Source organism: Coregonus clupeaformis, chromosome 20, assembly GCF_020615455.1.
Source record: "Coregonus clupeaformis isolate EN_2021a chromosome 20, ASM2061545v1, whole genome shotgun sequence".
In the NCBI taxonomy this organism is placed as follows: Eukaryota; Metazoa; Chordata; class Actinopteri; order Salmoniformes; family Salmonidae; genus Coregonus; species Coregonus clupeaformis.
This window is the reverse complement of record NC_059211.1, coordinates 59604382-59622017: the sequence shown is the minus strand read 5'-3', so window position 1 is coordinate 59622017 and position 17636 is coordinate 59604382. Positions and strand designations below refer to the sequence as shown.

General features: G+C 47.0%; 1 protein-coding gene across 1 annotated transcript in view; it reads left to right on the top strand.

Moving 5' to 3' along the window:
- Positions 1-2388, top strand: part of rragd (ras-related GTP binding D) — a 36596-nt gene extending 34208 nt beyond the window's left edge. The window contains exon 8 of the mRNA XM_041848201.2: positions 1664-2388. Coding sequence (XP_041704135.1) covers positions 1664-1818 — 155 coding nt within the window. The 3' untranslated portion in view covers positions 1819-2388. The remainder of the gene's footprint in view (positions 1-1663) is intronic.
- The last annotated feature ends 15248 nt before the right edge of the window (positions 2389-17636 follow it).

Below are 17636 nucleotides of genomic sequence, written 5' to 3'. Positions count from 1 at the left end.
CTTAGAGAGAAAAGGTGAGAGAGAGTTAGGGAGGAGAGCTTCGAGGAGGAAGGTGAGAGAGTTAGGGAGGAAAGGTAAGAGAGAGTTAGGGAGGAGAGGTGAGCGAGAGTCTGTCTCGGTCCCAAATGGAACCCTATTCCCTTTAAAGTGCACTAGTTTTGACCAGGGCCCAACCTGGCCCAAGAATAACCCCTAGCCTTATAGGGGAATGTGCTGTGACTTTATAGGAATGAATCCTAACTTTGGATATTATGCGCTTGTTCTAACGCAAAGTTTAATGTTACATACCCAGTTTTTAGATGTGTCGTCGGCACTACAAAATATTTTCCAGGAAATGTCACACATATCTCCTGTTGACACCAATGTATGATTTATGCCAAGGTCCAAGTTAGCAAAGCTACATGCGCATATTTCAAATTCAGATATCACAACGACCAGACATGACATGAATCCACAAGTGCAGTACTGAATGCCTGCTGATACTGGAACACCTGCTACTCTAGATAACATGGTTCCAAAGGCTAACCACTAACCAGGATTGAAATATTTATAATCCAACCACCTCTAGTGTGTTGTGTGATCTGTGATGAGCACAGTAATATGGGTTAATTGACAGATGGCAGAACATAATTAATATGATGACGAGATTAATGCAAAAAGCTGCATTGTCCAGAGACTACATACACTATCACTACTTACACTCAATTAACAGATGAACACATAATAAGTCATTTAAATCAATTGCAATGGAAAGCCTATTATTCCATGGACAGTTTTCTCTCTCCTCGCTCTCTCGCTTCCTCTCCTCTCTCTTAAAGAGAAGAGTGTGGTTACCTTGGCAACCGTGATCAAAGGCTCTCATCTTCCTTTTAACTTGTGAACTTGTCAATTCCTCCCGGCTGGTTAGATTGAGCCTTGGCTGTCTGCGGCAGCTAGGAGATTGGACGACAGATGACACACCACATGTGATAATAGGCATTCATAAGAGTGTTCTCTTGGTACAGTACATGTGAAGGCATGGCACCCAAACTATAGGAACAAAGTCGTTTTCAAGTTGTATTTATTAGACTCATATAGCAGTCAATACACATTTCGGTCAGGGGGGTAGCCAGTCTCGGAATAGAGATTTTAGGAGGCTGACAGCGAAGTCGGTGCAGGGTTGTGTATTTTTTGTTTTTTATTGTGTGTATTATTATTCAACAGTATAGTCTTTGACTTTTTTATGTGTCACATTTTAACATTTCAATTGGCATTGACAAGCCTTTTCCCCCCATCATATTTGTCAGCAGAACAAAAGCATGGAAGCTTCTTACATCTGGCAAACAGTTTGTCAACAAGTCACAAAATATCCTCTTTTCCCCAAAATAACAATAGGCCAACAATGAAAAGGTTACACTAATTACCATATTATTATGTAGAATGTATTCATTAACGTCAGTGGTTATTACAACAGGTCAAATCATACAGGTGATATTATTCAAGGTCGCATCATGCATTGTTTTCACCTGATTATCTGATTGACAATGTAGGTTATTTTCGCTCATAATTGAGATTGTGAGAGCGAGATGAATTTGTAATTTTAACATTCCAATAGCTATGGTATGGTAACTCTGCTCGTCATGTCTGAATACTGATCTCATCCTATCTTGTCTTTATCCCACAGGACTAATTGACTACAACTTTCACTGTTTTAAGAATGCTATTCAGGAGGTGTTTGATGTACGAGTGAAGGTGCAGAAAAACAGAAAGCTCCTCAGCCAGAGGAGGTGGAGCAAACAGGCCTCAACACCCAATGGAGTCCTCAGCAGCCAACACTGAACACCACCCATTGGTGGCATCACATGTCAATCAACCATCTTTAAATCAACATAAAATAAAGTGGAGGTGGTATGTGAAGAGCTGTGTGCTGTATGGCCCCAAACACACTCAGGTTGTACAACTGCTGTACAACACATTTGGCACAACGGTTGTGATACAACAGAGAGTTTTTCTGCTAAAAAATAACAACATAAGTTGTGGAGACACCAATCTTTAATAGTAAACATTTTTGTGCAGACAAACTCTGAGTGTTTACGGGGCCTACTCTCAGAACTGTTCAACAATCACTTGTGGTTGCATTTCAACCGTTACAAACCAACAGATATAGGATCTTAATTTGATCACTCTTTTGTTGCTGAGAACATAATAATTCACATTTCCTGTTACTGAAGGATTATTTTCCTGCTGTAGCAAACTGGCTCAAATTAAGATCCTACATCTGTATAACTAGGGCCAGAAGGTTTTGTCTAATCATACAAGACCTGACCCGGAACCGGAAGTATTCAGACCCCTTGACTTTTTCCACATTCTGTTACGTTACAGCCTTATTCTAAAATTGATTTAAAAATCCTCATCAATCTACACACAATACTCCATAATGACAAAGCAAAAACAGGTTTTTAGAAATGTATAATAAATATAAAAATGAAATATCACATTTACATAAGTATTCAGACCCTTTACTCAGTACTTTGTACTTTGGCAGCAGTTACAGCCTCGAGTCTTCTTGGGTATGACGCTACAAGCTTGGCACACCTGTGTTTGGGGAGTTTCTCCCATTCTTCTCTGCAGATCCTCTCAAGCTCTGTCAGGTTGGATGGGGAGCATTCCTGCACAGCTATTTTCAGGTTTCCAAAGATATTTGATCGGGTTCAAGTCCAGTCTCTGGCTGGGCCACTCAAGGACATTCAGAGACTTGTCCCGAAGCCACTCATGCGTTGTCCTGGCTTTGTGCTTAGGGTTGTGTCCTGTTGGAAGGTGAACCTTCACCCCAGTCTGAGGATCTCTCTGTACTTTGCTCCGTTCATCTTTCCCTCGATCCTGACTAGTCTCCCAGTCCCTGCCACTGAAAAACATCCCCACAGCATGATGCTGCCACCACCATGCTTCACCGTAGGGATGGTGCCATGCTTTGGCTAGTTCAGCCACACCCGTTGCTGACAGGTGTATAAAATCGAGCACACATCCATGCAATCTCTATAGACAAACATTGGCAGTAGATTGGCCTTACTGAAGAGCTCATTGACTTCCAACGTGGCACCGTCATAGGATGCCACCTTTCCAACAAGTCAGTTCATCAAATTTCTGCCCTGCTAGAGTCTGCCCCGGTCAACTGTAAGTGCTGTTATTGTGAAGTGGAAACGTCTAGGAGCAACAACGGCTCAGCTGCGAAGTGGTAGGCCACACAAGTTCACAGAACGGGACCACCGAGTGCTGAAGCGCGTACCGTGTTAAAATCATCTGTCCTCGGTTGCAACACTCACTACCGAGTTCTGAACTGCCTCTGGAAGCAACGTCAGCACAAGAACTGTTCGTCGGGAGCTTCATGAAATAGGTTTCCTTGGCCGAGCAGCTGCACACAAGCCTAAGATCACCATGCGCAATTCCAAGCGTCGGCTGGAGTGGTGTAAAGCTCGCCGCCATTGGACGCAGTAGAAACGCGTTGTCTGGAGTGATGAATCACGCTTCACCATCTGGCAGTCTGATGGATGAATCTGGGTTTGGCGGATGCCAGGAGAACGCTACCTACCCGAATGCATAGTGCCAACTGTAAAGTTTGGTGGAGGAGGAATAATGGTCTGGGGCTGTTTTTCATGGTTCTGGCTAGGCCCCTTAGTTCCAGTGAAGGGAAATCTTACCGCTACAGCATACAATGACATTCTAGACGATTCTGTGCTTCCAACTTGGTGGCAACAGTTTGGGGAAGGCCCTTTCCTGTTTCAGTTTGACAATACCCACGTTCACAAAGCGAGGTCCATACAGAAATGGTTTGTCGAGATCAGTGTGGAAGAACTTGACTGACCTGCACAGAGCCCTGACCTCAACCCTATCGAACACCTTTGGGATGAATTTGAATGCCGACTGCGAGCCAGGCCTAATCGCTCAACATCAGTGCCCAAGCTCAGTAATGCTCTTGTGGCTGAATGGAAGCCCCCGCAGCAATGTTCCAACATCTAGTGGAAAGCCTTACCAGAAGAGTGGAGGCTGTTATAGCAGCAAAGAGGGGACTAACTCCATATTAATGCCCATAATTTTGGAATGAGATGTTCGACGAGCAGGTGTCCACATACCATGTAGTGTAGCTTGCCTGTTGCAATGGAACCAATAGAAAAGTTCAATTGTGCAAGCCCTGCCCACCTGGCCCCAGGCAGACTAAAGCAAACTCTCAAAGTATTTGAAAGATGTCAAATAGTATTTGAACTCAGGTCTGAAAGATAGAGAAGAGAAAGAAGAGTTTCAGAATGTCAGCTCTCTGAATGTCAATAACTTTATGTTTTTAACAGGTGCTTTATTACGTTTTTCAGGCAAAATGCTAAGGCAAGATCGAAGAGAGCAATAAGGGTTGTTCAATATAACTATGTACCCGTCCTTATAGCTATGTTTATCATCTGTAATGTTAACTGTACATCACTTTTAACTGTAACACTCCCATTCAAACAGTATGATACGATAACTTTATTGTCCATTTATATGGAAGTTCATTTTGTCAGGTCAGCATACAAAATACACAAATCAATACTCTATAAAACAACATAATGCAATACAAAAATGCTGTATTGTATTATTATAGTGTATTGATTTTGTGCATGCCAACCTCAGAAAATGAGATACCTTCTGTAATGTTTTACAAGCACTGTGTAGCCAATGCAACCTTATCTCTTTCCATGCTTTATACAAGATAACATATGTATATTCTCATTATTAAAAAAATTATAGGAACACCAAATCTAAATGACTAGCAATTACAATCAACAGTTTAAATCACAATTGTGGTGTCTCAAAGTTGTTCAATCACAGCATCAATACTATTGTTTTAGCAATGCTTTGTTGAATTTGACAAGTAATTTGCTCTTGAAGCCTGTCTGCTTTTTAAAAAAAATATTTTGACCCATACTTTTATTACTTTACTAATTTACTGAACCATTTAATTTATTTTAAAGTTGTATTTATTTATTTTATTAATCAATAAAATAACATTTGTTTACGTTGATGTATCTCATTGTTCACAACCCATTAGAAAAATTGGATGCAGGCACAACATGTGTGAGTGTGTGAGAGAGTGTTTTCTGCCTGTCTTCATCTGCTAGAACAAGCATTCTGTCATCATTATGACCACACCATTGGGTCACTAAGAAGGGCTGCAATTTCAAGGTTGCATAGATCACACACATACTGTAACTCCACCCACTTGGAGCCCTATGGGAACACACACCACGCTAACCCCACAGGAGATACAGTGAGGGAAAAAAGTATTTGATCCCCTGCTGATTTTGTACGTTTGCCCACTGACAAAGACATGATCAGTCTATAATTTTAATGGTAGGTTTATTTGAACAGTGAGAGACAGAATAACAACAAAAAAATCCAGAAAAACGCATGTCAAAAATGTTATAAATTGATTTGCATTTTAATGAGGGAAATAAGTATTTGACCCCTCTGCAAAACATGACTTAGTACTTGGTGGCAAAACCCATGTTGGCAATCAGAGAGGTCAGACGTTTCTTTTCTTTGCACACATCTCAGGAGGGATTTTGTCCCACTCCTCTTTGCAGATCTTCTCCAAGTCATTAAGGTTTCGAGCCTGACGTTTGGCAACTCGAACCTTCAGCTCCCTCCACAGATTTGCTATGGGATTAAGGTCTGGAGACTGGCTAGGCCACTTCAGGACCTTAATGTGCTTCTTCTTGAGCCACTCCTTTGTTGCCTTGGCTGTGTGTTTTGGGTCATTGTAATGCTGGAATACCCATCCACGACCCATTTTCAATGCCCTGGCTGAGGGAAGATTTGACGGTACATGGCCCCGTCCATCGTCCCTTTGATGCGGTGAAGTTGTCCTGTCCCCTTAGCAGAAAAACACCCCCAAAGCATAATGTTTCCACCTCCATGTTTGACGGTGGGGATGGTGTTCTTGGGGTCATAGGCAGCATTCCTCCTCCTCCAAACACGGCGAGTTGAGTTGATGCCAAAGAGCTCCATTTTGGTCTCATCTGACACAACACTTTCACCCAGTTCTCCTCTGAATCATTCAGATGTTCATTGGCTAACTTCAGACGGGCCTGTATATGTGCTTTCTTGAGCAGGGGGACCTTGCGGGCGCTGCAGGATTTCAGTCCTTCACGGCGTAGTGTGTTACCAATTGTTTTCTTGGTGACTATGGTCCCAACTGCCTTGAGATCATTGACAAGATCCTCCCGTGTAGTTCTGGGCTGATTCCTCACCGTTCTCATGATCATTGCAACTCCACGAGGTGAGATCTTGCATGGAGCCCCAGGCCGAGGGAGATTGACAGGTCTTTTGTGTTTCTTCCATTTGCGAATAATCGCACCAACTGTTGTCACCTTCTCACCAAGCTGCTTGGCGATGGTCTTGTAGCCCATTCCAGCCTTGTGTAGTTCTACAATCTTGTCCCTGACATCCTTGGAGAGCTCTTTGGTCTTCGCCATGGTGGAGAGTTTGGAATCTGATTGATTGATTGCTTCTGTGGACAGGTGTCTTTTATACAGGTAACAAACTGAGATTAGGAGCACTCCCTTTAAGAGACACCTGGGAGCCAGAAATCTTTCTGATTGAGAGGGGGTCAAATACTTATTTCCTTCATTAAAATGCAAATAAATTTATAACATTTTTGACATGCGTTTTTCTGGATTTTTTTGTTGTTATTCTGTCTCTCACTGTTCAAATAAACCTACCATTAAAATTATAGACTGATCATTTCTTTGTCAGTGGGCAAACGAACAAAATCAGCAGGGGATCAAATACTTTTTTCCCTCACTGTGTCACGGTTTACTAAGCCAGAACCCAGAAGCAGACCAGGACAAGGTAAATTGAAACAAAGGTGAGTGTTTATTTAATAGATCCACGAGTGAGGCTGAATAATCCAGGGAACAGAGCGGGTGGCGTGGATGGGTTGTTGAGGGTGCAGTGGTAGGTCCAGTAATGGCTCGGCAGCCGCCGACCATCAGGCAGAGGTTGGGTGAAGGTTCCGGGTGAGTGACTGCAGATAGAACAAAACGGAGGTAAGTATACAGCAAGTCAAAAAGGTGCAAAACAACAAAACTAACGCTAGAAGTTCCGAGGCTGATACACGGACAAACATACTGTTCATGGCTAACGATCCGGCAGGGAATGGATGTTAGGACAGAGCCTAAGAAGGGTGATGATCAGGACCAGGTGTGCAGATTGCTGATGGGATGCAGGTGCGGAAATCAAGAGAGCTCCCGCCTAGCAACGTTGCCCGGCAACCAGGCAGGGAGCGTTCCAGAACCCTCGGGAAACTGGAGATCCCGAGCAGAAAAACTAATACCCAGACAGAAACCGACTCAGACTGCAGGGATCGTTACAGTACCCCCTCCGACGAACGCCACCGGGCGGACTCCCGGAGCGCCAGGATGGAGGCGGTAGAAGTCACGAATGAGGTCAGCATCTAGGATCTGTCGCCGCGGAATCCAACTCCTCTCTTCAGGACCATACCCCTCCCAGTCCACGAGATACTGGAAACCCCGGCCCCGCCGTCTGGAATCCATGATGCGTCGCACCGTGTAGGCAGGACCACCTCCGATCATCCGAGGAGGAGGAGGAGGAGGCGGAGGAGGCAACAGAGGACTGAGGAGAACAGGCTTGAGGCAGGAGACATGAAAGGTGGGATGGACTCTGAGCGTCCTCGGTAGTTTGAGTCGAAACTGCCACCGGATTGATCACCTTCTCCACCACAAACGGACCAATGAACTTCGGTAACAACTTCCTAGACTCAGTCCGTAAAGGAAGATCCCGTGTGGCCAACCAGACCCTATCTCCGATGGTATAGGTGGGAGCGGGGATCCGGCGACGATTCGCCTGGAGCTGATACCGGTCCGAAACTCTAAGGAGTGCCTTTCTGGCCCGATGCCAGGTCCGGTGGCAACGACGAATATGGGCCTGAACAGAGGGCACTGAGAGCTCCTTCTCCTGAGAAGGGAACAAGGGAGGTTGGTAGCCATACAGGCACTGGAAGGGAGACATCCCAGTGGCAGATGTAGGGAGAGTATTGTGGGCATACTCAACCCAAGGCAACTGAGAGACCCAGGAGGTGGGGTTGGAGGAGACAAGGCAGCGTAGCGTGGATTCCATCTTCTGGTTGGCTCTCTCCGCCTGACCATTAGATTGGGGGTGAAAACCAGATGTGAGGCTGACTGTAGCTCCAATGGCCAAACAGAAGGACTTCCAGACAGCAGAGGTAAACTGAGGACCACGGTCGGAAACGATATCACTGGGCAAACCGTGGACCCTGAAAACCTCCCCTAACCAGGATCTCGGACGTCTCCGAGGCAGAGGGAAGCTTGGCAATAGGCACAAAGTGGGCGAACTTGCTGAATCTGTCCACGATAGTCAGAACGACCGTGTTTCCCTCAGAAGCGGGCAACCCAGTGACAAAGTCCAGGGCCAGATGCGACCATGGTCGCCGGGGAATAGGAAGGGGGTGAAGTAGTCCAGAGCTGGGCCGATTGGTACTCTTATTCTGCGCACACACTGGACAGGCAGCAACATAACCCCGAGTATCCTCGGCCATGGCAGGCCACCAAAAACATCTGCGAAGAAACGCCATCGTCCGAGCCACGCCAGGGTGACAAGCCATCTTGCTGGCGTGGGACCATTTGAGGACAGCAGGACGAACCGACTCAGGCACAAACAACCGACCGGGTGGACCGTTACGGGACCGGGCTGCGTCCGAAGGGCCGCCATCACCTCCTCCTCAATCTTCCACCTAACTGCTCCCACGACGCAGTTCCGGGGGAGAATTGTCTCGGTCTTGGACCCACTCTCCTCCGTCTTGGAGAACATCCGAGACAAGGCGTCCGCCTTGCCGTTCTTAGATCCAGGTCGGAACGTCAGGGAAAAAATTGAATCGTCCGAAAAACAACGCCCACCTGGCCTGGACGGGGAGTTGAGACGTCTAGCCGATTGCACGTAAGCAAGATTCTTGTGGTCAGTCCAGACAATAAACGGTTGCTCCGCCCCTCCAACCAGTGGCGCCACTCCTCCAAGGCAAGTTTCACCGCGAGAAGCTCCCGGTTACCCACATCGTAATTCCTCTCCGCAGGCGAAAGGCGACGAGAGTAGTAGGCGCAGGGATGGAGTTTACTGTCCGTGGAGCATCGCTGCGACAGGATGGCGCCAACTCCCACATCAGACGCGTCCACTTCAACGAGCCGAACTGACGGGCCGTGTCCGGTTGAGAGAGAATCGGTGCGTTGGTGAATCGCCTCTTCAAATCCAGAAACGCTCGATCCGCCTCCGGATTCCACTTGAAGATCCTGATACTGGAAGTCAAGGCAGTTAACGGAGCGGCCACACGGCTGTAATCCCGGATGAATCTGCGGTAGAAATTCGCAAACCCCAAAAAATCTCTGGAGCTGCAATCTCGTACCGGGCTGGGCCCATTCCAGAACCGCTCTAACCTTCTCCTGGTCCATCCTAATCTCTCCCCTGGAGATGATGTACCCGAGAAAGGATGTCGTGTGGGCGTGAAACTCGCACTTCTCGGCCTTCACGAACAGGCGATTCTCCAACAATCGCTGCAGAACCTGCCGGACATGCTGGACGTGGTCGGAAGGTTCCTTCGAGAAGATCAGAATGTCATCCAGGTAAACAAACACAAAGAGACCGATCATATCTCTCAGGGACGTCGTTCACCATACTCTGGAATACCGCTGGAGCATTGGTCAGTCCAAACGGCATCACCTGATACTCGAAGTGACCCATCGGTGTATTGAAACCCGTCAACCACTCGTCCCCCTCTCTGATCCGGACCATGTGATACGCATTGCGTAGGTCTAGCTTGGTGAACACCGTAGCACCCTGTAAGGAGTCGAAGGCAGAACTCATCAAGGGCAGGGGATACTTGTTCTTGACCGTGATGTCATTCAACCCCCGATAATCAATACACGGTCGAAGAGAGCCATCCTTCTTACCCACAAAGAAGAATCCTGCCCCCAGGGGTGATGACGAGGGACGAACGAGACCAGCAGCTAGGGACTCCTTGATGTAGGTCTCCAAAGCCTCACGTTCAGGTCGGGAGATACTGTATAACCTTCCCTTGGGGTAGACAGCTCCAGGGAACAGGTTGATGGCACAATCATATGGTCGGTGGGGGAGGGAGTGACAGAGCCTTCTGCTTACTGAACACTTCCCCCAAATCGTGATATGTCTCGGGAACCAGGGACAAATCTGGGGGTTTAGCCTCAATCACCTGACTGGGAACCGAATGGGGACAGGCAGTCTTGAGACAGTTAGCATGACAATCAAGGCTCCAACTCGTTACCTTGCCCGTCACCCAATCGAACGTGGGATTGTGTTCCTTCAGCCAGGGGTATCCAAGGACCAGAGGAACATGGGAAGACGGCAGAATGAAGAATGAAATCATCTCCGAATGATTCCCCGACAACAGCATCTTAACCGGTTCAGTCCTCATCGTGATACGTGCCAGACTACTGCCGTTCAGAGTGGTCGCTTCAATGGCTTCCGGCAATTGCTCCTTGGAAAGCCCCAGCTGTTCCACCAACTTCGGCATCAAGAAAGCTTCCATCGGCACCTGAATCGATAAAAGCGTTAATCGCTAAGCTCTGATTCCTGTTCATAAGGGTAGCCGGGAAACGGGGTCTGACAGAGGTATTGAGAGGTCGAAACTGGCTCGCTAAAAGTCCTCCCAACTTTAGCGAGCCGCGCAGTTTGACGACCGCCGGGAACAGGTGGCGAGGTAATGTCCCGAACCACCACAGTAGAGGCAACAGTTAGTCCTACGTCTGAGTTGGCGTTCCTCCTTGGTTAACCCGTGCCGCCCCTACTTGCATTGGTTCAGAATCGGGAGACAGGACCTCTCCACTAATCCTGTGTGGTGGACGATGATCGACGTATTCTGGTCCAACCCCCGACCCGACTGGAACCTGAGAAGCTGATCGATTGGACGGAACCCATTGCTTCTCCCTCCTTCGCTCTCGGACTCGATTATCCACCCGAATAGACAAGGCTACCAAGCTGTCCAGGTCACTAGGCTCCGGATAGGAGATCAACTCATCCTTGAGCTGCTCCGACAGACCCTGGTAAAAGGCCGCTTGCAGAGACTCCTCATTCCACCCACTCTCCACAGCCAATGTCTTGAACTCGATCACGAAGTCGGCCACGCTACGAGTTCCTTGGTGAAGCGAAAACAGGCGCCTAGCTGCGTCCCTCCCTCGGACGGAATGGTCGAAGAGCTTCCTCATCTCGGCCGTGAACCCCTGGTATGAAGCCATGCAGGGGTCTTGTCGTTCCCAAACGGCTGAAGCCCACTCCAGCGCTCGACCACGCAGCAACTCAATCACAAAGGCTATCCTAGCCTTGTCTGTGGCATAAGAGTAGGGCTGTAGATCGAACACTAACCCACACTGCATAAGGAAAGAACGGCATCTTCCCAGCTCCCCCTCATATTTATCCGGCGTCGGAACCTTGGGCTCACGGAAGGACACAGCTCCAGAAGCGGCAGGCGAGATGGGTGAAACCGGTAGTGGATCCTCCACTGGAAACTTGCGCTGGTTCTGGACCTCCGTCAGACCGGTAGAAAGGTTCCGAACTGCCAACGCGATCTCCTGTAGCTCCGTGCTATGATGGCCCAACATCTTCTCCTGATGGGTAATGGCATGGCGAACAGTGTCCAGGTCCGCTGGGTTCATTACTGGCCGGATCGTTCTGTCACGGTTTACTAAGCCAGAACCCAGAAGCAGACCAGGACAAGGTAAATTGAAACAAAGGTGAGTGTTTATTTAATAGATCCACGAGTGAGGCTGAATAATCCAGGGAACAGAGCGGGTGGCGTGGATGGGTTGTTGAGGGTGCAGTGGTAGGTCCAGTAATGGCTCGGCAGCCGCCGACCATCAGGCAGAGGTTGGGTGAAGGTTCCGGGTGAGTGACTGCAGATAGAACAAAACGGAGGTAAGTATACAGCAAGTCAAAAAGGTGCAAAACAACAAAACTAACGCTAGAAGTTCCGAGGCTGATACACGGACAAACATACTGTTCATGGCTAACGATCCGGCAGGGAATGGATGTTAGGACAGAGCCTAAGAAGGGTGATGATCAGGACCAGGTGTGCAGATTGCTGATGGGATGCAGGTGCGGAAATCAAGAGAGCTCCCGCCTAGCAACGTTGCCCGGCAACCAGGCAGGGAGCGTTCCAGAACCCTCGGGAAACTGGAGATCCCGAGCAGAAAAACTAATACCCAGACAGAAACCGACTCAGACTGCAGGGATCGTTACACACTGTACCTATACATTGTATGAGGAGGCTGTGTGTGTGTTTGTGTTTCTGTCTGTGTGTGTGTCGCGAGGTCAAACATGGATTGCGTAACAGCTGCTCCTTGCTGGACAGCCGCAGTGTGTTATCGTCTGCACTACATTGTATTACGCAAGACAATTTGATGTTTCAAATTATAATCGCAGCACAGGGCCAAAAGCCTCCATTCGGCTAGAGCACAACCCAGCTGTGACCTCCGGATTTCCCCTGTTACTCACTCACTCACGCCCCACTCATTGTTACAGCATAGGAGATGAGAGAGACACACACAAACACAGCCACCAGATAGAGCCTAAATAAATTTAACAAAATTAACAAGCAAATGTGAATTATCTCGGGGATGCGTCCCAAATGGAACCCAATTCTCTAGGCCCTGGTCAAAAGTAGTGCACTATAAAGGGAATAGGGTGCCATTTGGGACGCATCACCTGTAAGGTGCCTCAGACGTGTTCGATGATGTGGTTGGGCTGACTGGCCTCATGCCTGTCATTCAATAGAGGACTGTTTGAAGAGTGGCCATGAAGTCTCTTATATAGTTGGAGAGAGATTGCCAGTGGTTCATAGAAAGGGGGATACCCAGACACTGCCAGACAATCAGAGGTGGAAGGGTGGACTGTGTAAATAAAATCAAATCCATTTTTATTGGATTCGCCACATGCGCCGAATACAACAGGTGTAGACATTACAGTGAAACGCTTACTTACAAGCCCTTAACCAACAATGCAAAGTAAAAAAATAAAGTGTTAAGCAAAAAACATTTAAGCAAATAACTCAAGAGCAGCAGTAAAATAAAATAACAGTAGGGAGGCTATATTTATTTTATTTTATTTCACCTTTATTTAACCAGGTAAGCCAGTTGAGAACAAGTTCTCATTTACAACTGCGACCTGGCCAAGATAAAGCAAAGCAGTGCGATAAAAACAACACAGAGTTACATTTGGGGTAAAAAAACATAAAGTCAAAAAATACAACAGAAAATATATATACAGTGTGTGCAAATGTAGCAAATTATGGAGGTAAGGCAATAAATAGGCTATAGTGCAAAATAATTACAATAGTATTAACACTGGAATGCTAGATGTGCAAGAGATTATGTGCAAATAGAGATACTGGGGTGCAAAAGAGCAAAATAAATAACAATATAGGGATGAGGTAGTTGGGTGGGCTAATTTCAGATGGGCTGTGTACAGGTGCAGTGATCGGTAAGGTGCTCTGACAACTGATGCTTAAAGTTAGTGAGGGAGATAAGAGTCTCCAGCTTCAGAGATTTTTGCAATTCGTTCCAGTCATTGGCAGCAGAGAACTGGAAGGAATGGCGTTGGCTTTGGGTGTTGGCTTTGGGAATGACCAGTGAGATATACCTGCTGGAGCGCAGACTACGGGTGGGTGCTGCTATGGTGACCAATGAGCTAAGATAAGGCGGGGATTTGCCTAGCAGTGATTTATAGAAGGCCTGGAGCCAGTGGGTTTGACGACGAACATGTAGTGAGGACCAGCCAACAAGAGCGTACAGGTCACAGTGGTGGGTAGTGTATGGGGCTTTGGAGACAAAACGGATGGCACTGTGATAGACTACATCCAATTTGCTGAGTAGAGTGTTGGAGGCTATTTTGTAAATGACATATATATAGGGGGGTACCGGTGCAGAGTCAATGTGCGGGGCCACCGGCTAGTCGAGGTAATTGAGGTAATATGTACATGTGTGTAGAGTTTAAGTGACTATGCATAAATAATAAACAGAGCAGCAGCAGAGTAAAAAAGGGGGACAGGGTGGGGGTGTTGGGGGCAGAGTAAATTGTCCGGGTAGCCATGATTAGCTGTTCAGGCGTCTTATGGCTTTGGGGTAGAAGCTGTTGAGAAGCCTTTTGGACCTAGACTTGGCGCTCCGGTACCGCTTGCCGTGCGGTAGCAGAGAGAACAGTCTATGACTAGGGTGGCTGGAGTCTTTGACAATTTTGAGGGCCTTCCTCTGACACCGCCTGGTATAGAGGTCCTGGATGGCAGGAAGCTTGGCCCCAGTGATGTACTGAGCCGTACGCACTACCCTCTGTAGTGCCTTGCGGTCGGAGGCCGAGCAGTTGCCATACCAGGCGGTGATGCAACCAGTCAGGATGCTCTCGATGGTGCAGCTGTAGAACTTTTTGAGGATCTGAGGACCCATGCCAAATGTTTTCAGTCTCCTGAGGGGGAATAGTTTTTGTCCTGCCCTCTTCACGACTGTCTTGGTGTGTTTGGACCATGATAGTTTGTTGGTGATGTGGACTCCAAGGAACTTGAAGCTCTCAACCTGTTCCACTACAGCCCCGTCGATGAGAATGGGGGCGTGCTCAGTCCTCATTTTTTTCCTGTAGTCCACAATCATCTCCTTTGTGTTGATCACGGTGAGGGAGAGGTTGTTATGCTGGCACCACACGGCCAGGTCTCTGACCTCCTCCCTATAGGCTGTCTCATCGTTGTCGGTGATCAGGCCTACCACTGTTGTGTCATCGGCAAACTTAATGAAGGTGTTGGAGTCGTGCCTGGCCATGCAGTCATGGGTGAACAGGGAGTACAGCAGGGGACTGAGCACGCACCCCTGAGGGGCCCCCGTGTTGAGGATCAGCGTGGCAGATGTGTTGTTACCTACCCTTACCACCTGGGGGCGGCCCGTCAGGAAATCCAGGATCCAGTTGCAGAGGGAGGTGTTTAGTCCCAGGATCCTTAGCTTAGTGATGAGCTTTGAGGGCACTATGGTGTCTCCCGAGTGGCGCAGTGGTCTAAGGCACTGCATCGCTGTGTTAGCTGTGCCACTAGAGATCCTGGTTCAAATCCAGGCTCTGTCGTAGCCGGCCGTGACCGGGAGACCCATGGGGCGGTGCACAATTGGCCCAGCGTCGTCCAGGGTAGGGGAGGGAACGGCCGGCAGGGATGTAGCTCAGTTGGTAGAGCATGGTGTTTGCAACGCCAGGGTTGTGGGATCGATTCACACGGGGGGCCAGTATGAAAAAGTAAAAAAATTATGTATGCACTCACTAACTGTAAGTCGCTCTGGATAAGAGTGTCTGCTAAATGACTAAAAGTGTAAAAAAAAATGTTGAACGCTGAGCTGTAGTCAATGAATAGCTTTCTCACGTAGGTGTTCCTCTTGTCCAGGTGTTTGCTTGTAGAGATGTTTGCTTTGTATGCTGCTGCTGGTTGGAAGGTGTGTGTGTGTGTGTGTGTGTGTGTGTATATTCCCTATGTTCTGTGTCAGAGACTGTCAGTGTAGATCAGGCTGTTTCTAAGGCCTAGCTAGCTGTCACAGTCAAACAGTGGGGAGTTCTGTCAGTGTTCTAACTCTGTATCGACCGTGCGAGAGGGAAAGAGTAAACTGTTTACAGCAGGGCTCTCCAACTCTGTTCATGGAGCGCTACCCTCCTATAGGTTTTCGCTCCAACCCCAGTTGTAACTAACTTGATTCAGCTTATCAACAAGGTCATTATTAGCATCAGGTGTGCTAGATTAGGGTTGGGGCAAAAACCTACAGGATGGTAGCTCTCCAGGAACAGGGTTGGAGAGTCCTGGTTTACAGTATATTCATAGCATGTTTGCCTCCTATTATTCATAATGGGAAGGAAATGGTGCATTGGTGCGAACAGATGCATTATGCTGTGCACATCTGATTTATTGTATCTATACAGGGGTTAAAGTGTAAAAAAAAATGTTGAACGCTGAGCTGTAGTCAATGAATAGCATTCTCACGTAGGTGTTCCTCTTGTCCAGGTGTTTGCTTGTAGAGATGTTTGCTTTGTATGCTGCTGCTGGTTGGGAGGTGTGTGTGTGTGTGTATTCCCTATGTTCTGTGTCAGAGACTGTCAGTGTAGATCAGGCTGTTTCTAAGGCCTAGCTAGCTGTCACAGTCAAACAGTGGGGAGTTCTGTCAGTGTTCTAACTCTGTATCGACCGTGGGAGAGAGAGCGAGAGGGAACGAGTAAACTGTTTACAGCAGGGCTCTCCAACTCTGTTCATGGAGCGCTACCCTCCTATAGGTTTTCGCTCCAACCCCAGTTGGAACTAACTTGATTCAGCTTATCAACAAGGTCATTATTAGCATCAGGTGTGCTAGATTAGGGTTGGGGCAAAAACCTACAGGATGGTAGCTCTCCAGGAACAGGGTTGGAGAGTCCTGGTTTACAGTATATTCATAGCATGTTTGCCTCCTATTATTCATAATGGGAAGGAAATGGTGCATTGGTGCGAACAGATGCATTATGCTGTGCACATCTGATTTATTGTATCTATACAGGGGTTAAAATGTGCATAAGAAAACAGAGGCATGCATGTACAGTATACTTTGCATATGTGGCTTATTGATATACGGAAATATAATTGTGCAATATCAAACATATGCATTCTTCTTGTAAATAGGATTTGCATGGAGATGCCAACAATGTATGTGTCACAAATAGCACCTTATCCACTATATAGTGCTACAGTATGCAACATTTGTTAAATTTAACCTTTATTTAGTTTAGTATTGTGTAGTGATATACGTATCAACAGCTTGATGATGATTTCACTAGAAAGCTCTATTCTGATCACACATGATGATGTTTTCACCCCATTTATCCCTTGGCCTGGCACACATACAGCAAGGGAACACACCATCTTAACATGAATTAAACAACCACGTCGCTGTGCCAAATGGCACCCTATTCCCTCTATAGTGCACTATTTTTGACCAGAGCCTTATGCCATTCGGGACGCACTACACACCAGTTCATGTGATGAAGTCATTGATAGTTAAAATAGATCAACAGCTGTTTCCAGTGCTAGAAAACATGCTACATGTGCCAAAGTTTAGGATTAACACACGTTCTATGTGTTCTCAAACGTGTGACTATAAACATGCGTCAACTGAATGGGTTAATGGGTTTTTTCCTTTGGCAGAGAGAGAGAACATGGAAAGTAATCACACTGACTAACACTATCATCAGATCGTGAAAATGTACTTTTGGACACCAAGTAACAATAAAGTTAACTTAAAGTAAACTATAAGAGCAGGTCATCATAAGAGACGTATTTACATTTCATATTCTGGTCAGATTGAGAAGCCTTTGTAGTTCCTTTGTTTGCACGAAGAGGAGATATTGATAGTCGACAGCTGATAAAGGGCTCTGGTAAACAGTGTTTTTGGGCATTCAGCCAACAAGCTGTCCCTGAATAGAGTTGGCTTAGGTGAAATAGTATCCTCTGTCTTGAACAAATCTTCAGCAAGGTGCCAAAGCGAAAAACCTTTACTTCATACACCCACTCTTTCTGTCAGTCAACAGGA